The sequence below is a fragment of the Labeo rohita genome, chromosome 2 (assembly GCF_022985175.1).
Source record: "Labeo rohita strain BAU-BD-2019 chromosome 2, IGBB_LRoh.1.0, whole genome shotgun sequence".
Taxonomy (NCBI): domain Eukaryota; kingdom Metazoa; phylum Chordata; class Actinopteri; order Cypriniformes; family Cyprinidae; genus Labeo; species Labeo rohita.
Window position 1 is genome coordinate 24328249 of NC_066870.1, and position 25417 is coordinate 24353665.

Genomic DNA, 25417 nt, shown 5'->3' on the forward strand with positions numbered 1-25417 from the left:
TATGCTGATTTGCTCTTCAAGAAAACTTTTTTATTATTATTATTATTATTATCAATATTTAAAGCAGTTGTGTAATTTTTTTTCAATATTCTTTGATGAATAGAAAGATCCAAAGATCAGCATTTATCTGAAATAATATTTATCCTGAAACCTGAAAAAAAATCTACTCCGCTGTTTTCAGCATGATAATAAAAATGTATTTTGAGCAGAAAGTCAGAATATTATGATTTCTGAAGGATCATGTGACTGGAGTAATGATGCTAAAAATTCAGCTTTGAAATCACAGGAATAATATATTTTATAGTTTTTGCTGTATTTTAGATTCAGGCTTGGTGAGCAAAAAACATTAAAAATCTTACTGTTAAAAAACTTTTGACTGGTAGTGTGCCTTTAAAACATCATAATTAGGGATGCACATAAATTTCAATATCTTGTGCATGCTTAATTTTTATTTTTGCATGTTTATTTTTTTTATTCAAGATTTGTAATGTTTTAATTTATTAAAAAAACAAACAGTAAAAACAGTAAAATTTTCAAATATTACTACATTTCAAACTGGCCGTTATATATTTCAATGCATTTTAAAAAGTAATTTATTTCTGGGATTGCAAAAGAGAATTTTTAGCAGCCATTACTCAAGTCTTCAGTGTCTTTTGGAAATCATTCTGAAATGCTGATCTGTTGCTCAAGAAACATTCTTTTTATTATTAGAGCAGACAAAACAAATGCGGTCTTTGCTATTGGAGGTAGTTCTGGAAGGCAATTATACAGAAATACTTTGGCGTCAGACTTTGCTCAGGCATTTAAGAAAGACAATAACAACATTTCAGCTGCTGTGCAACAAGATCGGTTCACTGGTTAGTCAAGTTATGCTGTTCCATAGCACAAAGTCACATGAATTATTATTATTATTACTTAGATTATATATAATTATAATTAATATATAATAAGTAAATAGGACAGACAGAATGCAATATGCAATTAATGCTGGCACTGAACTACTTAATTGCCTTGCAGCTGAACATACACCACTGCACTGTTGCATTCTGATTGGCTTATAAGTTTTCATAATACAGACCTTAGCTATAACATAATGAAATAATTATTGATTATGTGTCAGCCATCATTTTTAAATTAGTGCAGCCACAGTAGTAGTAATGTTTGGCACAAATGTTGATTCTAGTTAAAAAAGATTCCAGTGTCTGCAGCATCAGAAATTTATCACTAATGTCAAACTCCATCCTGGAAGATTTCCACAGTCGACTACTGCTGTGTTCCAACACTGTGTTTTAAATATCTGTAGTTCTCTAATCATTATTGTGCCTATTAAAACATTTAAAGACATCCTCCCAGTGTCTCTGAAGACTTCCTCTGATCTAATCCCTGCTTTCCTCTCTTCTCTCACAGCGGAAGCGTCTGCGGAGCGCTCTCCCAGGCGGAGGAGCATATCGGGGCTGGGCAGCTCAGAGAAGAACATTTCCATGGATGGCCCCAACTCCTCACCCTTCAAAGTGCCTGTGAGTTCATGTAGCAAAGCACTCATATCAGCATTATACCAACACATCATAACATCTCACTGACCTCAATTACTTCACACAGTCTGCTATGTCAGCCATTATTTCATTTTTAGGCTCCAGAATGTCTTTTTGTGGGCTGTTAGAGCGTACTTCACTGTTTCGACTGGCGACCAGTGCAAATTGTCCAGTTCATTAATTAACATTAATATATATATATACATGCATACATTTTTTTTTTACTTAAACTGTATGAATGAGCTAAATCATAGGAATGAATCAGCCTCAGCAATGCTAAAAGTTCATGACCGTTCAGGAGTTTCATTCACAATTTAGTGTTTTCTTGAAACAATGTGTAGTTTTGTTACACTGCACTGTTAAATTCTGGAAAAAGTGACTGGAAAAACAACGCTGTTTTGGAGATGGCTTGAGCTGCTGTCAAAAATATAAAAGGATGGTTCACCCAAAAATGAAAATTGCCATTATGTACTCACCCTAGCATTGTTCCAAACCCATATAACTTGTTTTAAACGATGAATGACAAAACTTTGGATGGACAAATGTAACCTAAAATCTAGCTTGAACCTGTTTTCACCATTAGCTTTTATTGAAAAGAATCACTTTAAAGAGATATTTCACCCAAATTGTACCTATTCTGTCATTGTTTACTCACCCTTATGTGCTTTTGTCGAAGACAAAAGATGTTTTGGACATTTGGACAGTTTCTGTCCATTCAGTGAAAGTCAGTCGGGTTTAAAACAATAACAACAACTTTCTGACTAGGGCTGTCACTGACGATTATTTTGGTAATCGAGTATTCAGTCGATTATTCTGATGATTAATCGAGGAATCACATAATTATAATTAATTTTTTTGAGGTACTAAACATAGACCTAAGAGAATAATAGCTTTTAACTGTTTTTAAAGTACATATATCCTTTTTGACCCTGCATAGACAGCAATGCAACTGACACCTGCAGGGCCCAGAAAGAAAATAAGGATAATTGATAAAATCGTCTATGTGAAATCAGTGGTTCAACCATTACGATAATACTCTTTCTGCGCAAAGAAAACAAAAATAACTACTTTATTCAAGCGTTTCTTCTCTTTTCTTAATTTGTGTTCTGAAGATGTTTGGAACGACATGAGGGTGAGTAAATAATGACAGAATTGTCTAATGCTGTACAATCGTGATTAATAGCATCCAAAATAAAAGTTTTTGTTTACATAAAATATGTGTGTATATTCATTATGTATATATAAATAAACACATACAGTATATATTTTAAAATATTTCCTGTATTTACATGTGTATGTTTTTATTGATATAATTAATATTATATATAAATATATTGAATATATAAACAGCATATTTTTCTTAAATATATCCATGCTTGTGTATGTATTTATATATACATAATAAATATACACCGTACACAAACATACATTTGGTAAACAAAAACTTACATTTTGGATGCGATTAATCACGATTAATCGTTGCACAGCACTAGAACTGTCATTTTTGGGTGAACTATCCCTTTAAATTTTGCATTCTTTCATAGTAGTGTTAGTCCCCACTATCAATCATCATCTTTTACAAGACACTGGTTACATGTCACACTGCACTGATGTTGAAATAGAGCAGAATTCCTGCTTGGGATAAATGCCCCACTTTAATTACCCTCTTGAGCCCCTGATTAGTGAAACGTCGTCCTCCTCCGTTTATCTCCAGCCACTAATGGTCTTCCTTATTCCAGGCCAGTTCCTATGTGTGAGTATGGAGGTTCAGCACAATGATATATATGTGTATATGGTATATGCACATACCTTTTGAGTTTCCACATTCATTTTGAGTTTTTTTTTAACAATGAGCGAACGCTCTCTCCGATAGCTATATTGTAACAAAGGCACTTTCTGGAAACAGTCTGTGCCTCTGCGATGCATTAGAAATTGTTTGATGATATTTTTAACCAGGCAGGAAGTGGGACAAGGCAGATATTTATATCTCCAGCATTTCTGTGTGTCATCTTATAAGTGATTAATCGGGCATATGTGTCTCTCTGTCACATAATTCCTAGACAAATATGTTAGTTTAGTGCACTTGGATAAAAGACTTTGATGTTGAATGTCTTTTTTTAATATGAAGTCAATTACAGCTCAAGGCATTTTCTATTAGGAATATGGAAGCATTGATTGACAGGCTGTGTTGAAGCAGCATATAATTGATATATGAATTATGTGAAGACTGCATTGAAGCCTGTCAGTCTGTATTATAGCCTGAATTTTAAAATACATCAGCAGTTGTCACATGATTCCCAGAGGAGTGGAAACTGTTAGTGAGGACTTTCTATTAGTGCCAATTATTTTGATATCGAATGCTTTTAAAGTGTTCACATACCTCAGAGTGGGAATTTAAAAGATGTTTTGATTTTGCTGGACGATTTCCGAACAATACGCTTTTTCTGTTTCCCAGTTTTATCATACTTCATCCAGCGACGCCTTCCACATTAATGCTTCATCATCGCACTCTCTCTTCTCTTCACCCTCTCTCTTTCTCACTTTTCAAACATAAAGCTTTCTGTCGTCTTTCTTCTGATGAGGAATGACTAATTTATCACATACTATCTCACTACTTTTCTGTTAATGGCCTTCTACTAGCCAAAGCGGTTTTCAACTTACAGTCTGGCACTTATCTGAAACGAGACAAATCTCACTTCCCCTGCCCTATTTTTTTAGACAGTCATTGTCCTACATGGATTTTAATGTATAGCCACTGAGCTAACCCACAGACTTTTTCTTCCTGCTTTTCTCTTCCTACTTCCTCTTTTCTTCGGAATAATAATTTCACTGTTAAACAGGTTAGACAGTAGTAAGGCTGATCACATATTCTGACTGATAGGAAAAATTGTGGCAAATGTGAGAAGCCGGTAATAATTTTCGTGTTCAAAATCTCTAATATCGCCTGATAGCCAATACACCTTATGTTTTATAATTCCTCATTCATTCATTCTTTGGTTCATTCGGAACTTGTCAGCAACAATTTTTGTAAAGGAGTAATGATTATTCTTTTTTTTATATATTTATATATATATATATATATATATATATATATATATATATATATATATATATATATATATATATATATATATGATCAGATTACTCGATTAATCATCAAAATAATCGACTGCTTATTCTGATCTAGATAGATGATGGATAGATATTTTTGTTCGATTACTCAATCATCAACTGATTTTGTGTGTGTGTGTGTGTGTGTATGTATATGTGTATATATTATTCATCAAATGACTCGAATAATCGACTGATTACTGGTTTACAAAAATCATTACTGACCGCTCTAATTTTTTTTTTTTTTTTTTTTTTTTTTTTTTTGTGGTAATAAAAGTAGACCTAAGCAAACGATTTTTTGCTTTAAAATTACCTAATATATACATCTTCTAAATGGTCTAATAATGGTTTCATGGATTCTTGTTCGTTCTTGTTCCAGTTTCGGCATTTTGCCAGTTACTCGACACAGGCAAAATGCAATCAAGGATTTTTTTTTTTTTTTTAAATCGAGTGCTCAAATTAAATCAAAGAATCATGACAGCCCTACTTTTCATTCATTCATTTATTCATTCATTCATTCAGGTTGCTTCTCCTATGGACTTCTTCAGTCAGAGTTCAGAGTTGGAATAAAATATTATGTTTTTTATTCCTAATAATTATAACATTTATGTATTTAGGTTCTTTCTCCTACAGTCTCAATCAGATCAGATTAAATCAGATTAAATTTAACTGAGTTGAGTTATTAACGCCCTTACATTGGTCATGAATGAAATCGCTCATGCATTTTTTTTCTTCCTTCCTGCTTTGCTAAAACTAACACGCCTCGTAAGAACAGCTCATTCTGACCCAGAACCAAATATTACTCACATCTATATCCGCAGGTGGCTGTTTGAACTCTCTGACTTGGTTACTTATTAATATTTTGTTTTTCTTCAAGACATTGAGCAAGCACTGACTGTGCTGTAAGCAGACGCCAAACAATTCAGCCGGCCTTGGCTGTCCCATATTACTCGGTGCGAGTGCATTTTCACCGCCAAGATAGACTGATATGTCTGCTGAAACGGTCTGTTGGATTTTACTTCAGCTGCCTGTCCTTTAATGTTCAAACCTGCTTTTGAAAGGTCAATGAAGTCTTTGCGAAGTTGCCGCCTGCTTTGTCGTGATGGTGCCGTTGTCTCTGTCATATGTTCTCAGGGTCTTTCAGCGAGTGGTGTTCATATATAATTGATCATGACTTTAAAGTTGTATATACAGATGATTACTCATGAGCAAGGTTGAGTCATGCCGGGCACAGCCTCACACTCAGCCGTCATTCACAGACTGAGTTTCTTAAAGGAACATATCTGACTTTCTCTTTGCTTCTGTTTCACAGGGTTTTTTAAGTAAACGGCTGAAAGGATCCATCAAAAGAACGAAAAGTCAAACAAAGCTGGATCGCAACACAAGCTTTAGACTCCCATCGTTACGACCAACGGAGAATGACAGGTACAACTTAATGCTTGTTTGTTTCTCGTGAACTTTGACTGAACCTCATTGAATTTCCTTGTTTCCTTGTGTGAGTTTAAGAGACAGGTGTGCGTTTATCTTTCAGATGATAAATTCAAAGCCATTTTTATTTAATTTTACACTGATTGAATAGATATATATTTGAATGGATTATCTTTTGTACTTAACTTTTATAGGTAAAGTGATAGATTACGTTTTTCAGCTTCAAACTAAGCTGCTATTCAAAAAAAGGTGCTGGGTGCTTTATATGACAAGGTCAAAAATTCTGCTTAAATTCATACTTGTGTCTTATAGAGAGCAGCTGGTTGGAAAATATGCTGTGCTGGGACCAGGCATAACATGAGATCTGTTTTAAAAGAAATTTTAAACCTTTCAGGCGGTCTGACAGCACTCTGGCAGAATCGTTCTGGCAGTTCGTCCCTAATGAAGCTACAGCGTTAAAGCTACAATTTAAACTGCACTTACCCTACAAGTCAAAAGTTTGGATTCATTTGAGTTAATATATGTTTGGCATGATCTTAAAAGTGCTTTTGACTGTACTTAGTGCAAGGTTTTTTTACTGCCCCCTAGTGGACTGCGCTGGCTATATGACACATGGTTTGGCAGGTTAGCAGGGGCCAGTTAGCCCCATGACTACCATTTAGACCTAAAAAAAAAAAAACAAAAACAAATCTTGACATTCAAAACAAAATGAAATCTTTTTTTTTTTATTATTATTATTATTATTATTTTATTTTGTTTTATTTTATTTTATTTTGTGTATGCTGCTGCTGCTTTGTGTTTTGTTTGTTTGTTTTAGCTTTGTTTTGGTTTGTTTTCTTAAAAAGACCTTAAAATATTTTGTTTAGTTCGTTGTCTTGTTTTTGTTTGTTTGTTTGCTTTGGCATTTTCGTTTGTTTTCTTAAATGGATCTAAGAATCATTTTGTTCAGTTTGTTGTTTTGCTTTGTTTTGTGTGTTTTTTCTTTGAAAGACCTAAAAAATCTTTTGTTCAGTTTGTTGTTTTGTTTTGTGTTTTTGTTTTTTTTTATGTTTGGCATTTTGGTATGGCATTTTCTTAAATACACCCGAAAAATAATATAATAAAAATAATATTTTGTTTAGCTTGTTGTTTTGTGTTTTTTTTTTTTTTGTTTGTTTGTTTTATTGTTTGCTTTGCTTTGGAATTTTGGTTTTTAAATAGACCCAAAATGTTTTGTTTAGTTTGTTGTTTTGTGTGTTATTTGTTTGTTTGTTTGCTTGCTTGATTTGGAGGTTTGGTTTGTTTTCTTAAATAGACCCAAAATGTTTAGTTTGTTGTTTTGTTTTTTTTTCTTGCTTTGCTTTGGCGTTTTGTTTTGTTTTCTTAAATAGACCCAAAAAAACATTTGTTCAGTTAGTTGTTTTGTTTGTTTGTTTGCTTGGCTTTGCTTTGCTTTGCTTTGGTTTGGTGTTTTGGTTTGTTTTCTTAAACAGACCCAAACAACGTTTTGTTCAGTTTGTTTTGTTTGTTTGTTTGCTTGCTTTGCTTTAGTTTGGCTTTAATAGCATTAGGGACAGTCACTTTTGCGTTATTATTACACAATTACACACAGGCCCGAGGGCTGAATTGGGGCTAGTTGCCTGTGGTGACAAACCAGAAGTTGCATTTCCACTCTTTTTGTTTGCGTTTACTGGAACAGGATGGGGACTGTGGGCTCTGGCTGTTATGTTGCTGGTGTATCTGCTCTCTCTGTATACTCTAATGGCCACAGCTGCTGCGGTTAGACTACAGATGAGGAGGAGACGCGATTCTAATCACACTGATTTCTCATGCTGCTCCATGTGGATTGAGTGCATCTGTCTGTACAGAGCTCTTGCCCATAAAGTAATACTGGAAAGGAGTGTGTGAGTGTTGTGGGGCATGTGATATTGTGGCCGTGACAGAGGAACTGCATGTGACGGTTTGATTGAGATAAATTACAGCTGAACTCTCAGCAGACATCTGTCACTGTGTTTATGCATACTCTTATGTGCACATGTTTGGGTGCATTAAAAGGGATAGTTTACCTAAAAAATAAAATTTATAATTTGTATACGATACCATTTTCTTGTTTTTGTTTTGCAAGAATCTTTATGCTCGCCAGGGCTGCATTGATTTGACTAAAATTCTGCAGAAAATTCCAATTAGTTTTTCATATCTGATCTTTAGGACTCCCTGTCCTCACTGTCATTTTGCAAGTGACGAAATATGATTTCTTTTGTTCAGTGTAGTCAGTTTCTAGTCTATCTGCATCAGTTTTAGTAATAATGTCATTGTCAGCATGATGCTGAGAGACTTTCTTCTGTGACGACTGAGAGTAGCTGTCAGTGGAAAGAGAGGATGGAAACCTGAAAGTTTTGCATGACATCTCACCGAGGTGCAGAATTCATGAGGCGCTTGAGACAGCTTAAGCAACATTTTAGGCATTCATGCATATACTGTGTCTAAAACTGCTGACTCATTCACTCATTTACTATTGACTACACAAAGTCACATCGTTCGCTAGATGCTGTACATCCCTATATGACTCTTCAGACTGAGACATTTAAAAAACAAGCTTTTATTCAAACCACACTATGAAAATATGGTAACACTTTAGATTATGGAACAAATATTCACTGTTAGCTAGAGTTTTCCCTCAATATAGTAAGTGAGGTAGTTAGTTGCAGTAGTTATGTTAAGGTATTGGGTAGAGTTAAGGGATCTAGAATATGGTCGTGCAAAATAAGGCAATAATATGTCACTTCATGAGCATTTTAACGTTTGTTTTGAGAGAAACTATCGTCATGTCAAGTACAAACAAAAACTTAAAGGTCTTCACAGCAACCTGTCAAAATAAAATTGTTTTTTTGAAGAAACAGTGGTAGAAATATGCTATTAATGTAATGATATACTACTACTACTACTAAAATTATTATTAAAACATTACTTTTTAAATAATATTTACCAGAAAAATCTAATTACACAACATATATATATATATATATATATATATATATATTATATATATAGAGATGCATATGATTATTAATATTTAATGAAAGCATTAAAATGGAATCCAGAAAATTAATGGAAAACAGAATTTGGTAAAAATATATTTTTTACCAAACATTTTTGAGAAAAAAAAAATTAATAGAGTCTGGAAAATGTCATTTTTGTTAAACTCTTAAATTGCTGTAATTTTATTTAATAATATTTCATAATAATAATATTAATAATTAACAATATTTTAAAATATTGTAAGTTTCATGATTTCAATTAATTAGAATTTGCTTTTTGATGAATAACATAAAATTAACCATTAAAACAAATCTAGAAAAATTAAAACTGAAAAGAAAAAAAGGAAATTCAGAAAAATTAAAACTGGGGAAAAAAATTTAAGTTGGGAAAAAATAAAACTCTATAAGTACTGATAAACAGCCAGTATGCTAGTAATATGCATGCTAATAAGCAACTAGTTATTAGTGAATAGTGTTTCCTAACCTGAAGTGTTAGATGGTATTGCTACGCTATGGCATATTGGCGTCTGCATATATTATATTTTTCATTAAAAGTTATAATATTACTATGCTAATAATCTAAATATTAAACTATCAAAATAAAAACAGAAAGCAATAAACGTTTAACTAAATAACAGAACATGTAAAACAGTATGCCTAATAAATGACTAATAAAAAAAAATGAGAAGAAATTTCTCATTGTTTTTCCACTGTAAATGATGTGGTGATAAATATTTTTAATTGTTAAAAAAAACCTTGTGACAGTATTTTACATGAACAGGTTTGTCTTATAAAAAAATTACAGTAAAAACATTGTACAGTACATTTGGATATGGCTTGAAACTGTTTTTAAACAGCAGATTTCTTGTGGGGAATTTTTGTTTTTGCTTGTTTGCTCATTTACATGTCAAGCTACAAAAACTAGTGTTAGATGTACCAAAAAGCCAAACAAAGCCAAAGGAAATGCGCCCAACTTTAATAGGTTCCCTCATGCATTGTGATCGTGCCAAGAGCTAGCTTAAGCTAACTAAACCTCTCTTCAGATAAGGCTACAGTTTTCTGCTTTCTTGGCTTTGCTGAATAGCTGGCTATGGGAAAACATTTGAACTCGTAGCTGAAAGGAAAATGTAAATAGCACATTAGAGGCTTTGAAGTAATCGACCTTTGCTGTAGCAGAATCACCTCTCACTATGTGGTCTGAATGAAAATACTAGTCCTGTATTCATAGTGGACTTGGAAGCTTTGACTGTAAAGAGCTTGAATGTGGCACCGCAGTCCCAGCGGACTGATCAGATTTCTTGGATAATGTGGGAGAGCTGTGTCCGGATACGGGCTGACTGTGCACTGATCTGCTTAGCTGTCCGAGTCAGCGCAGGTGAAACGTATCGAGAGCTGGAAGTGAGCCGTCCATCAGGAGTCACCCTGCTGTTTCTGCATCAGCTGTCCGATGCAATGTACCACGCCTCTGTAAATGAAGACGTAAAGAGATACTGTTTAAATGGAGATGGATAGATGTATCCTGCATTGTCTTATGCAATTGCATTCGGTCTCACAAACCACAGGCGGTTCACTTAGGACACTTAGGCTGAAAGTTAGGTTCAGAAGGTTCAGTAAATATCCTGACAGATTCAGTGAGTTAATCCAGAGAAACATTCATTACGCTGATTGAAAATGTGATTCAAAAACTAGAATTTATTAAAAGAACTCACACTCATATGTTTGTGCTGTACTTGTTTTTTCGTACAACCGAAGACGACATCTTGTCTTGTATTATGCCACAATATCTAGGCCCTATAACGAAATTATTTTCAACTCTGACTGGAAGATCACATCTCAGGGAAAATATGCGGTAATGTGGACAGATAATGAATGTTTTTTGTGATAAATGATGGGTCCTGTGTTTGGCTTCTGTTGGGATATGAGCCAGATGAGAGGCCAATCTTTGTGGTAATCTGGTTTTTATCTAAGTCAGCAGGCATCACCACAATTTCTCATAACGAGAGAAACCGATGCCAGCAGATTTTCTATTAGCCGCTTATGCCAGGATAGTCCATGTTGCGTGACCAACTGTCTGATCGTGTGTGCAAAGTCACTTGAAAACAAACTTGAAAACGAGCAAAAGCCTTGTTGGTTTTAAGTTGCAAAATTCAATAATTGATTTGTTTTTATCTTTCTCTGCTCTTCAGAACTACAGTATATTACAGAAGTAGCTTCCAGTGATTAACCTTGTGTCTCTTCCTATCAGTCATGATCTTTAGGCTTTTATGTACAGTAGTAGTATTACATAATTTGATTATATTATACTCTAAGTCTGTGGTCAGTCTTTGTACTGGTTGGCTGTAAAACACTTATTGATTGTACTGGCATATCTATAAATATATATAAACATTATATACACGCTACTGTTCAAAAGTTTGGGGTCAGTAAGTTTAGTTGTTTATTTCTTTTATTTAATATTTTTAAGGAAATTGATACTTTCATTCAGCAAGGACACATGACTTGGTGGCATTCGTTTTCTTAATTGTTTAATTCAAAAGTTTGTGGTCAGTAAGGATTTAAAATAATTAGTGCTGTCAAACGATTAATTGCATCCAAAATAAGTTTTTGTTTACATAATGTATGTGTGTGTGTACTGTGTATATTTATGTGTAAATAAAGACGCACACATACAGTGCATATTTTGAAAATATTTACATGTATTTACATGCATATATTTATATTCATATAATTTATATTATATATAAATATATTTAATATGTCAACGTAACCTATTTTTCTTAAATATATACATGCATGTGTTTGTATTTTTATATGCATTATAAATATACGCAGTACACACACGATTTATGCAAATAAAAACTTGTATTTTCAATGCGATTAATCACGATTAAAATAAATTAATACTTTTATTTAGCATGGTAATACTTATTTAAATCAGCATATTAGAATGATTTCTGAAGTGTCATGTGACACAAAAGACTGGAGCAATAAAGCCTTTCCATCACAGAAATGTATTACATTTCAAATATATATTTAAAAAGAAAACAGTTATTTTAAATGCCGTCAAGCGATTAATCGCGATTAATCGCAGCCAAAATAAGTTTTGTTTACATAATGTATGTGTGTACTGTGTATATTTATGTATAAAGACACACACATACAGTGAATATTTTGAATATATTTACATGCATTTACATAAAAATATATTTTTTTAATTTAAACATAACATTTTTCTTAAATATATACATCCATGTGTGTGAATTTATATATACATAAATATACACAGTACACACACGCATTATGTAAACAAATACTTGTATTTTGGATGCGATTAATCGCGATTAATCGTTTGTAAATACTAAAATAAATTAATACTTTCATTCAGCATGGATGCAATAAATTGATCCGGTGTGACAGTAAAGACATTTGAAATGTTGTGAAAGATTTCTATTTAAACTGTCATGGTTTTCACAAAAATATTAAGCGGCACATTTGTTTTTAGCATAAGAAACTTGAGCAGCCAATCAGCATATTAGAATGATTTCTGAAGTGTCATGTGACACCAAAGACTGGAGTAATAAAGCTTTTCCGTCACAGAAATATATTACATTTCAAATATATATTTAAAAAGAAAACAGTTATTTTAAATTTAGTGCTTTTAAACGATTAATCGCGATTAATCGTATCCAAAATAAAAGTTTTTGGTTACGTGTCTGTACTGTGTATATTTACTATGTATAAAGACACACACATACAGTACATATTTTGAAAATATGTACATGCATATATTTATATTCATATAATTTATATTACATAAAAATATTTTTTATTTTAATAATAACATATATACATGCATGTGTGCGTATTTATGTACATTATAAATATACATATGTAAACAAAAACTTATTTTGGTTGCGATTGTGATTAATCATTTGCAAACACTAAAATAAATTAATACTTTTATTCAGCATGGATGCATTAAATTGATCCAGTGTGACAGTAAAGACATTTATAATGTTATGAAGATTTCTATTTCTTCTATTTTCCACAAAAACATTAAGCAGCACATATGTTTTTAAGTATAAGAAACAACTTGTTTAAGAAATATTTCTTGAAGCAGTTCAGCATTTCTGATTTCTAAATTCTCATGTGACACTGAAGACTGAGTAATAAAGCTTTAACACCACAGAAATATATGACATTTTAAAATATATTTCAAAAGAAAACAGTTATTTTAAATAATATTTTACAATATTACTTTTTTTACTGTATTTATGATGAAGTAAATGCGGCCTTGTTGAGCATAAAAGACTGTTTAAAAACATGGTAGAACATTAATATGGTTGGATATGTATGATATGACTGTATTTTCTCTTCTGGTCTCATCTTAAAACTTAATCCTCATTAAACAAAACCCAACCATGTGAGTAATGTCAAGGTGTGGATGTTGTGCAAGTGTGGCGGTACTTCAGGTGTAAAGTGTAGGTGTGTGTGTGGAAGTGTTTAAGATGTTTGTGTAGTCAACTCATCCCTCGCTCCTCAGCTCCTCATAGGGCGGTCCCCATGGTAACATTCTCACGGGGACTTTGCATTGGCCAGCCCTCTTTCTTGTTTGTCACATCAGCTTTCTGCGTCCTTTTTAACCTCACCTGAGCTACGGTGAAGTAACTCTACAACTGCAGCAAAAAATGAAGTGAAAACTGAGGATTGGAGTCTTCGTTTCATTAGAGGAATGTATTAATATCTTGATATGCTCTTGGGATATCCCTTCAAGTGGATCTTTAGTTGTTTTTCGTAGGTATAAACTCTCTTTTTGAAAGCAGTGAGATTCTTGTATTTGTTTTATATTGTTTTAATCATAGTAAAGAAGTAGAAATTGATTATTGTATGTGTATGTGTGTGCGTGTGTGTGTGTATACATATTATGAAATGATTGTTTTTATATGAAACACTCACTCTTATGTTTGACTGCCTCCTTGTGGCCGTACTCTGTAATTTCTTTTCCTGAAGGACCTCAAAAGGAGATTATAATCAATCTTTCTGAGCCAGAACTATTTGTCACGGTTCTCATTTGCATATCGAATCTCCTGTGGCTGAGGACACTGTGTAGCCAGTGAGGAAGGAGACTGAAATATCAGAATCGGAATAGAGGATGTAATTATTACTAAATGATCTGGCTGAGTCTTAAGTAATTGAGTTAAAGTTTCTGTTTCTGTGTGCTGTTGCAGGTCACGAGGCCTGCCCAAATTAAAAGAGTCCTGTTCCCATGAGTCTTTGCTGAGTCCAGGCAGCGCTGTTGAAGCTCTGGATCTGAGTATGGAGGAGGATGTCTACATCAAACCTTTACACAGCAGCATCCTAGGACAAGACTTTTGCTTTGAGGTACAAACTTCACCTCTTAACATTATTCCCATGATCACATTAGCTGTTTCCATCACCCTGTTTTTATGCGCATTTTGACGTATTGCATCATTGCTGAATAGAATTATACATTTCTTTCTTACTAAACCCAAACTTTTTACTGTGGCATAACTATCTGACATAAGTAGAACCACAAATATTTTGGAAAGGGTAAATTGGATGCAGTTCAGTTCTTCATAACATATGGGTTAAATGAATGATTTACACTGCCGTTTAAAAGTTTGGGATCAGTAAGAAGTCAGTAAGAATTCTCAAATGCTTATTAAAGGATTAGTTCACTTCCAAAACTAAAATTTACAGATCATGTACTCACATCCAAGATGTTCATGTCTTTCTTTCTTCAGTTGTAAAGAAATTATGTTTCTTGAGGAAAACATTTCAGGAATTATCTCCATATAGTGAACTTAAATGGTGAAATTACAAAATTCAGTTTAAATGCAGCTTCAGATGGCTCTAAACAATCCCAGCTGAGGAAAAAGGGTCTTATCTAGCGAAACGATAGGTTATTTTCAAAACAAATTGACAGTTTATATACTGTTTAACCTTAAATGCTTGTCTTGTCTCGTCTCTGCGAAAAATCGTCCTACATCATTGTTTTTTTTTTTTTGGTAAAGGGCATTTGATCTTTGCAATGTTCACTTTATAAACACTGGGCCGGTAATTCTGCAGCGATTTTGGATAATTTTGAAGTTGGGGAAGAAAACGAGATGGGAGTTTCTTGACATACTCGAACCGGAAAAAACTGTTCATGCACATCTAGACAAGACAAGCGTTTGAGGTTAAAAAGTATATAAATTTAGAGCCATTTGAAGCTGCATTTAAACTGCATTTTGGAAGATTAAACTCGAGGGCAACATTAAAGCTCACTATATGGAGAAATATCCTGAAATGTTTTCCTCAAGAAACATAATTTCTTACCGACTGAAGAAAGAAAGACATGAACATCTTCGATGACAAGGGGGTGAGTACATTATCTGTAAATTTATGTTCTGAAAGTGAACTACTCCTTTACAGAATACAGAAAAACAGTAATATTGTAAAATATTTTTTCAGGTTAAATTAATGTTTTTCTATTTTAATGTATTTTAAAATATAATTTATTCCTGTGATGCAAAGCTGAATTTTCATCAGCCATTACTTTAGTCTTCAGTGACACATGATCCTTCAGAAATCATTCTAAAATGATTTATCATCAATGCTGGAAAAAGTTGTGCTGCTTTATTTATTTATTTATTTATTTATTTTATTTTATTTATTTATTTTTTGGAACCTCTTTTTTTTTTAGGATTCTTTGATTAATAAAAAGAATAGCATTTATTCAAAATAAAAATCTTTTCTAACAATACAAGTCTTTGCTATCACTTTTTATCAATTTAGCACATCTTTGGTGAATAAAAGTATTAGTTTCTTTCAAAACAGAGAATAAAGTGACCACAAACTTTTAAATGATAGATTATATTGTTAAAAATTTCTATTTTAAATAAATGCTGTTCTTTTTAACGTTTTATTAAAGAATCCTGAAAAAAATATCACAGGTTCCAACTAAATATTAAGCAGCACAACTGTTTTCAATATTGATAATAAATCAGCATATTAGAATGATTTCTGAAGGATCATGCGACACTGAAGACTGGAGTGATGATACTAAAACTTCAGCATCACTGGAATAAATAACATTTTAAAATATATTCACATAGCAAATAAATGCAGCCTTGATGAGCATAAGAAACTTCTTTAAAAAAAAAAAAAAAAAAAAAAAAAAACATTAATAATCGTACTGATCCCTAACTTTTGAACAGCAGTGTACTTTATGAAATAATTCCTGAATTTCTCTCTTTCCTCACATAGGTGGCGTACTCAGGTGGAAGCAAGTGCTTCAGCTGCTCCTCTGCTGCTGAACGGGACAAGTGGATGGAGAACCTCAAAAGAACTGTGCAGCCTAATAAGGTAACTATCAGATGCTTGTTTTTAATCATTACAAAAGCATGCCTGCTTGTTTTATGCTTAAAATGAGCTTTTGTCAACAGGACAACTGCCGACGGGCGGAAAACGTCCTCCGTTTGTGGATTATCGAGGCCAAAGATCTGCCGCCGAAGAAGAAGTATTTCTGTGAGCTGTGTCTGGATGACGTGCTGTACGCCCGCACCACCAGCAAAACCCGCTCTGACTGCCTGTTCTGGGGGGAACACTTTGAGTTCTCCGGCGTGCCGTCCATTAAGAGCATTACTGTGCACATCTACCGCGATGTGGACAAAAAAAAGAAAAAGGACAAAAACAACTATGTGGGCCTGGTGAACATCCCAGTTCAGGGAGTGATGGGAAGACAGTTTGTGGAGAAATGGTATCCGGTCAGCACCCCCACCACCAGCAAAACCAAAGGTGGAGGCCCCTCCATCCGCATTAAATCTCGCTTCCAGACTGTCTCCATCCTGCCAATGGAGCAGTACAAAGAGTTTGCGGAGTTTGTGACCAACAACTATACCATGTTGTGCTCCGTGCTGGAGCCCGTCATCAGTGTGAAGAACAAAGAGGAGATGGCCAGCGCGCTCGTGCACATACTGCAGAGCACGGGACGGGCGAAGGTACGATCTCAAGTTCTCATTATTTTAAATTAGCAATAAACCACTTGTTTGTTACTAGAAATTGATTGAACTTTCTTTATTAGGACTTCCTAACAGATCTGGTGATGTCAGAGGTGGATCGCTGCGCTGATCATGACGTGCTGATCTTTAGGGAGAACACGCTAGCCACCAAAGCCATTGAAGAATACCTCAAATTGGTGGGACAGAAGTACCTACATGATGCACTAGGTAAATTGAATGTTTATCTTGGTGTATTAAGAGGCTCGTGTAAAAGGAAGACCCTTTACAATATGTTTGTGTTTGCTTTGTAGGAGAGTTTATTAAAGCCCTTTATGAGTCAGATGAAAATTGTGAAGTAGATCCATCGAAGTGTTCCAGCAATGAGCTTCCAGAGCACCAAAGTAACCTGAAGATGTGCTGTGAGCTGGCCTTCTGCAAGATCATCAACTCTTACTGGTAACTTTTTTTAGTTTCTAAAGCTTGACATAAACATAAGCATACACTTCAATAGTAGCTACACTGCTGTTCAAACGTTTGGGATCAGTGAGATTTTTAATGTTTTTAAAGAGGTTTCTTATGCTCATCAAGGCTGCATTTATTTGAAAAAAAATCTAGAAAAAACAGTAATACTGTGAATTATTATTTAAATGTTAAATAATTGTTTTCTTTGAAAATATAGTTTAAAATGTCATTTATTTCTGTGACGCAAAGCTGAATTTTCAGCATCATTACTACAGTTTTCAGTGTCACATGATCTTTCAGAAATCATTCTAATGCTGATTTATTATCAGTGTTGAAATCAGCTTAATATTTTGTTAGAACCAGTGATACTTTTTTAGGATTCTTTTATAAATAAAAAGTTAAAAAGAACAGCATTTATTTAAAATAGAAATCTTTTGTAACAATATAAACTACGATTTAAGTGATAGACTCAAAAACTTATATTGTTAGAAAATATTTCTATTTTGAGTAAATGCTCTTCTATTCTGAAAAAAGAATCACAGGTTCAAAAAAATAATTAAGCAGCACAACTGTTTTCAACATTGATAATAAAAGTAATAAATTATCATATTAGAATGATTTCTGAAGGATCATGTGACACTGAAAACTGCAGTAATGGCTGATGAAAATTGAGCTTTGCATCACAGGAATAAATTATATTTTAAAATATATTAAATTAGAAAACTATCATTTTAAACTGTAATAGTATTTCATAATATTACTATTTTTTATGTATTTTTTGTCAACTATACGCAGCCTTGATGAGCAGAAGAGACTTCTTTAAAAATATTAAAAATCTTACTAATCTGAAACTTTTAAATGGCAGTTTAAGTAGAAACCTAATAAATAAAAGGGTATATGTAGGGCTCACAGTGGTTAAAATGGTGACTTCCTTGTGAGTAATCTCTATAAAATGTTTTTAAAAATTCTTCTTTAGAAATTGAGCAATAGGACAAGTCTTAAACTGTTTCCCTTGTTTGTAGTTTGTTCATATGCTCATGCTTGCAATTGCATTAATTCCATCTTAACCTGCTGCTGTGGTCTGGACAGTGTGTTTCCACGGGAACTGAAGGAGGTGTTTGCATCATGGAAGCAGCAGTGCCATGCTCGAGGGAAGCAGGATATCAGTCAGCGTCTGATTAGCGCATCACTCTTCCTGCGTTTCCTGTGCCCTGCCATCATGTCCCCTTCGCTTTTCAGTCTCATGCAGGAATACCCAGACGACCGTACCTCTCGAACACTCACCCTCATTGCCAAAGTCATCCAGAATCTCGCTAACTTTGCCAAGTATGTCAGGAACACTCTTACATGATTTTTACTTAAAAACTTAAAATTTAAGATATTTCATAGTTTCAGGATTTTGAATGTGAAATTGGGAATATTCTTGTGTGTGTAAATGCAGTCATTGTGAAACTCTGTCTTAGAGCTTTTTTTAGTACTTTCGAATTTCTCATGCATTTCTTATTCTGTTACTTCAGATTCGGAAACAAAGAGGAGTACATGGCCTTCATGAATGACTTCCTAGAGCACGAGTGGGCTGGTATGACCCGTTTTCTGCTTGAGATCTCGAATCTTGAGACGATCTCCAACACCCCGGGCTTTGAGGGCTACATTGACCTGGGCCGTGAGCTGTCAGTGTTACACTCACTACTCTGGGAGGTGGTGTCTCAGCTGGACAAGGTACTGAAATCCCTCCAGACCATTGTACTGCAACAATACCTCTTACAGCTAAATCTGCCTTAGGCTACAGTCTAGTTTTACAGAAATTTACAACAGCTAAGCTTCAATTTGTTCGAAAGCATAACAACAGGGAGCATAAAAATGCACCTGCCTACCCAGAGAGGTTATGTAAACCTCTTGCACTCAGTATTTTTCTTCTTCTTTTTTTTAAAAATTGGCATAGAAATGAATAGTAGTTACACAACATAAGCAAATGCAACATGAACGCCACTGAGTAAACAGAAAAAATACTGAGTGCACATTTAAGAATTATTTAAAGGGATAGTTCACCCAAAAATGAAAATTACCCCATGATTTACTCACTCTCAAGCCATCCTAGGTGTATATGAATTTCTTCTTTCATACAAATGCTATGGACGCCCATTTCTGCCACTGAATAATTTTTTTTAAAAACTATTATTGTGACTTCTCACAATTCTGAATTTTTTTCCTCAGAATTGCATGATATAAACTCACAATTCTGATTTTTTTTGCCTCGTATTTAAGAGATAAAAACTATATTTTTTAATTCTGACCTTATAACTCATAATTGTGAATTTAGATCATGCAATTCAGAGAAAAAAAGTCAGATTTGCACGTTTATATCTGACTATTCTGATTTTATAACTTGCGATTGTGAGTTTATATCATGCAATTCTGACTTCATTTCTCAGAATTGTGAGTTTTTTATTCAGTGGCTGTTATACAGTTGGAGTTATATTAAAAAATGTCCTGGCTTTTCCAGATTTTATAATGGCAGTAAATGGGTGTTAATATTTAATAGTTCAATAGAAGTCCTGTAAAGTGCATCCATTCATCATAAAGTACTCCACGTGGTTCTGGAGGGTTAATAAAGGCCTCCTGAAGCAAATTGATGTGTTTTTGTTTGAAAAATATCCACTAACTGTCATATGCATGTTCACAAGAGAGTGACGTTTCAGCGGATGACGTGGGTGTAGCATAAGCCGGTCATGAATTAGAAGTACAAAATGTAATTTGTAAAGAAAAATTTAAGGGTTTTGATATAACCCAAGAGGATACTGGTTTTCCTTAGCTAGGAACTAGCTAGCTAGGAAACTGCTTCTTTTGCTCTTGTAAACAAACTTGGTTCTCGCGAGACTAGCATATTCTTACCAGAGCTTAGGTCCTACATCATCCGCTGGAACGCCACTCTCTCGTGAACACGTGTACCAGTTAGCAAAATCTAGAGATTACGGTTAATGAAGTTTTAAATATAGTTATTTTTCTAATAAAAACGCATCGATTCGGTTCAGGGGGCATTTATTAACCTTCTGGAGCCATGTGGAGCACTTTTTATGATTGATGGATTGATTATGATTGATTTTTGACAACAAAACCCATCCAATTGGGTCCTCAGTTTAAAAATGGCATCCAGGGGGAAAATACATGTTATTGTGTGGATTCCCCCTGGTAAAATTTGCATTTCAGGGGCTAAATATCACATTATACAGTCTTTTCAACCCACGGACATAATAATAATAATAGACGACCCGTGGCAACAGTGTTATAATAGCCTGACTTTTAATGCAATTTTGATGGTATTCATCTAAAAGAAGAAAGTCATATTTACCAAGGGTCGCTTGAGAGTTATTTTTCATTTTTGGTTGTACTAGCCCTTTAAGATTGCCAAAATCAGGAAACACATTTCTCACCTCAGAGGTATTGGCGCAAATGTCTTTTGTTGATCTGTGTGCTTCATGTCAGTAATGCTTGATCCCCACTAAACGTTGTAAGGTTCTAGCTGATTTTAAATGATAGTGCCAACCAAAAAAAAAAAGCTTTGCACTTGTTTGCAGTGTTAAAGTCATAACTCATTGTCTGGGTTAAGTTAGCCTCAAGGTTAATGTCCCTGTTTAAACTGGAACATTCTGTCTAATGGCATCGGACACAGCGCATTCACGCATCCCCACGCGCCCTTCCCCTAACTCTTGCTGACCTGTTGCGTCTGGAGCATGGTTTTGTTTTTGACTGCGATTAAAACCTCCCTGCACAATGTTTTTGTTTCCTGCCATAAGTTAATTCATCTCAACCTTTCTTTTAATTTTGTCTCAGACATAACCTTCTGTTGTTGTTTGATGCATGGCCTGCATTTGACCATTTTTACCTTGTTTGTTTCTGTTTGTTGTTTTTGTAGAAGCATGTGTTTGGTTTTGCTTTTATTTATCCCTAATTTGACTTTTTTTCCTTTTGTTTTCTCCTCTGTTTACCCATGCCACTATCCATTCCACCCTTTCCTGTCCGACACACTGTGTCTCCATGGTTACGCTGTCCTACCACCAATGCATTATGGTGCCTACTATCTCGACCAACCAAAAAAAAAAAAAAAAAAACCCTCCTGCCAACCCACCAATCTGCCATCTGCACCCTCAAACTCTCGGGCTCCATGTGGTTGCCCTCTGTGGTCCGTAATGTGGTTACCATGGTAACGCGCCAACCCAGGGTGACAATTCCTTCCTGCAGGCGACGGTGGCCAAACTGGGGCCCCTGCCGCGTATCCTTGGCGATATCACCCGCTCGCTGTCCAGCCCCACCCCCATCCAGCAGCAGCTCAGGCGCTTCCAGGACCATAGCTCCGCTCATGACATCAGTGGAAGTGTGTCCTCGGGACTGCAGAGGATATTTGAAGACCCAGCAGACAGGTAGGACAATGTTGGACTTCATAATTTTTTGTACTTTACCTATGACTCTTGCGGTATATTCCAAATCATCGGAAGCCATAATTAAGCTTTGTGAGAGGAGTAGACTGAAATTATTTGGTTGTTATTCCAAAAATAAACAGGGTTCGTACAAAGTGCTTGAAGTACTTTAATTTTACTTAAGTAAGTGTTTTAATTTTTGCAATAAGCAAATTTCACAAAATTCAAAAAACAATACTTTTTTCACTTATTTCAGTTAATGTCATAAAAATGTCAAGTGTGACATGGCGGAAGACACAAAAAGAGGAACAGATGAACCAAATCAATTGAATCATTTATGCTGGAACTGCTCCGACTGATTCAACCTCATGACTTCAATCATCTATTTCAAGCGATTTACTTGCAAATTAAATTAGACATCCATTTTCAAATTTCAACATTGCTTGCAATGATTTTAATAAGCGTGTGATGGTGGGTGAAACGGAACTTTTCGAAACTCTGAATCAGATAAACCATTGCGTCACAAAATGATTCACTGTTTCAAAGCGCTCCAGTCTGATCGCGAATCATTTGTTTCCGTTTGAAACTTTGTGTATTGCAAATTATTTGACTTCGAACCGCGTATCGCGAATAATTAGATTTAGATCAGAATGGGTTCGCGTCATTTCGCAAATTCAATGATTTAAATCAAATTATTGGCAATACACTATTTGAAGTTCCAATCTAAATCAAATACTTTAGTAGTAATACTTTGCATGTGCTTGTTTTATTAGTACATTTTTATTTATCTATTTATCTTTTTTTAAAAGACATTGCTTGATAAGTGCGGTCTCGGATTGAAGTCTTGGAAAAAAAAAAAAAAAAAAAGTAGTGCTTAAAGTCCTTGAAAATTCTGGAATTTCTGATTACAGTAGTTACTGCATTCAAAGCTTTGCTTTGGTATTTTATTTTTGTTCTAGTACATAGCCAAAACACTAAACAGTTTTTGGTGACGTATACCACACTTCTTCAAAGATCGCATTAAGAACTGGTCTGTCCGGTCAGTAATGGATTAATTGAACCAAGTCCCCATCCTGCATTTTTTTTTTTTTTATCCTTTTCTTTTTTGATAATCCATTTAACTCAGATGTACATCATATTACAGTCTGTTCCAACTTCCATTTTATCACAACTTTAAAGGAATGGTTCACCCCAAAATGAAAATTTGGTATTATTTACTTGTCCTCATGTCGTTGCAAACCTGTATAAGTTTCTTTCTTACACTGAACACAAAAAAATATATTTTGAAGAACCAAACGGTTGTTGGTCCCCATTGACTTCCATAACAGGAAAAGAAATGCTATAAAAATCAATGGGGACCAACAACTGTTTGATTACCAGCATCCTTCAAAATATCTTCTTTTATGTTCAGCCTAAGAAAGAAACTCATACAGGTTTGGAACGACATGATGGTGAGTAAATGATGACAAAATGTTCTTTTTTGGGTGAACTATTTCTTTAAAAAGGCTTCACAATATATATTTCTCTGATATATTTCTCTACAATATACATTTCTTTGAGAAGGCAAATTGGTATTTCACAGTGCATTGTAACACCAAAGTATGAATTAACTTTCCAAAACTTCCGAGACTTGAAGTATTTAATTGGACCATTAAAATAAAATGTGCAATATTATTACTGGATTAATCTCATATATTCATTCTTGCGTATCTTGTTCCTCAGTGAAATGAGAAGCATCAAATCTCCTGTCCAGGAGCACATGGAGGCCTTAGCCCGAGGAAAGCATCCTTTATTGGGTCAGCAGTCCTCCACTCACAGCATGAGCTTCTCTGACAAAGAGGAGCGAGACAGTCCACTCCCGAATGGACGCAGTATATCTCTAATGGACCTGCAGGACTCCTACCAGGCACAGGGGCAGCCGGGTCCTAACTGTCTCAATGAAGTCCCACCTCGATTAGGCCGAGTGGGCTCTCAGGCCTCCATCGGCCCTGTCCCCCCTCCACACCTCCACCAGCCCCCTGTCCATCCGAAAGTTCCCCAGCTAAGGGACAACTTGCCTCAGAGTGCCCCACAGGTGCGGCGTCCTATACATCCCTCCCTCAGCCAGCAGCGTAGCCTGCAACCGCTGTCTTTCCAAAACCCTGTTTACCACCTTAGTAACCTGCACGCACAATCCACACACTCGACCCAGTCCACACACTCCGCCCAGTCCCTGCAGCCGGACTCCAGCTCGGAGAACCTGAGCACGGGCAGCTCTCGGAGCGCCAGTCCCAGTGCATCAGGTGGCCGTGGAGCTACACCCAGAGCACGGATGCCCTCCACCAGCAGCATGGAGGAAGAGCTTGCCCGCAAAAGCATCCAGGGACAAGAAACGCCTCCTCCCACGGCACGCTGGCACCCGCCCCTTGCAGACCAGCACTTGGGAGCTCAGGTCGTGGCGGTACCGAGGCAGAGCAGCGCGGGTACGGCGCATATCGTGAAGGTGGAGCAGCAGAGTCGAGGAGTAGGGCTTGCGGCAGGAAACGCAGGGGCGCGAACTCCAAGGTCGCTTCCTCACAGCACTTCCCTGCGTAGCAGCAGTAGCGTCAACACTGAACCCATACAGCAGACCGGCGAGAGATCCAGACAGCAGTCCACATGCTCCAGAGACAGTTCGGTTCCAGGAGGACGAGGCACTAAACAGGTAAAGACTGAGCTGAGGAAAAACAGCTTTCTTTATCTAGATACATTTGAGGTCAAAATTTTACATACACCTTGGAGAATCTGCAAAACGTTAATTATTTTACCAAAATGAGAGGGATCATACAAAATGCGTGTTTTTTTTTTTCATGTAGTACTGACCTGAATAATATACTTCACAATAATATAGTCCAAAAGAGAAAATAATAGCTGAATTTATAAAAAAAAAAAATACCCAATTCAAAAGTTTACATACACTTGATTCTTGATTTTTGTTCAGTGATAGTTGTTCATGAGTGCCTTGTTTGTCCTGAACAGTTAAACTGCCTGCTGTTCTTCAGAAAAATGCTTCAGGTCCCACAAATTCTTTGGTTGTGCAGCATTTTTGTGTATTTGAACCCTTTCCAACAATCACTATATGATTTTGAGATCCATCTTTTCACACTGAGGACAACTAAGGGACTTACATGCAACTATTACAGAAGGTTCAAACGCTCACTGATGCTTCAGAAAGAAAAACAATGCATTAAGAGCCTGGGGGTGAAAACTTTTGAACAGAAGATGTGTACTTTTTTCTTATTTTGCATTTAGCACTGCCCTTTAGAAGCTACATTGAATACTTAACATGTTTCCTGGAAGACAAAATAAATTAAATTTACCCTGATCTTCAAATTCAAAAGTTTTCACCCCCCAGCTCTTCATGCATTGTGTTTCCTGCTGAAGCATCATTGAGCGTTTGAGTGTATGAGTCTCTCAGTTGTCCTCAGTGT

General features: G+C 35.2%; 1 protein-coding gene across 6 annotated transcripts in view; it reads left to right on the forward strand.

Annotated features, from left to right (window-relative positions):
• The window catches only part of rasal2 (RAS protein activator like 2), a 103197-nt gene that overhangs the window by 70948 nt on the left and 6832 nt on the right, over window positions 1-25417 (forward strand). For 4 of the 6 annotated variants that reach the window (XM_051130640.1, XM_051130622.1, XM_051130656.1 and 1 more), the window contains 11 exons: window positions 1408-1517; window positions 5956-6068; window positions 14317-14470; window positions 16358-16456; window positions 16537-17091; window positions 17175-17319; window positions 17403-17547; window positions 18643-18879; window positions 19071-19272; window positions 21772-21971; window positions 23691-24651. In XM_051130640.1, the coding sequence (XP_050986597.1) occupies window positions 1408-1517; window positions 5956-6068; window positions 14317-14470; window positions 16358-16456; window positions 16537-17091; window positions 17175-17319; window positions 17403-17547; window positions 18643-18879; window positions 19071-19272; window positions 21772-21971; window positions 23691-24651 (2921 nt within the window). Of the gene's footprint in view, window positions 1-1407; window positions 1518-5530; window positions 5647-5955; window positions 6069-14316; window positions 14471-16357; window positions 16457-16536; window positions 17092-17174; window positions 17320-17402; window positions 17548-18642; window positions 18880-19070; window positions 19273-21771; window positions 21972-23690; window positions 24652-25417 lie in introns of those variants that run through there. The other 2 variants (XM_051130631.1, XM_051130660.1) reach the window with 2 other exon arrangements.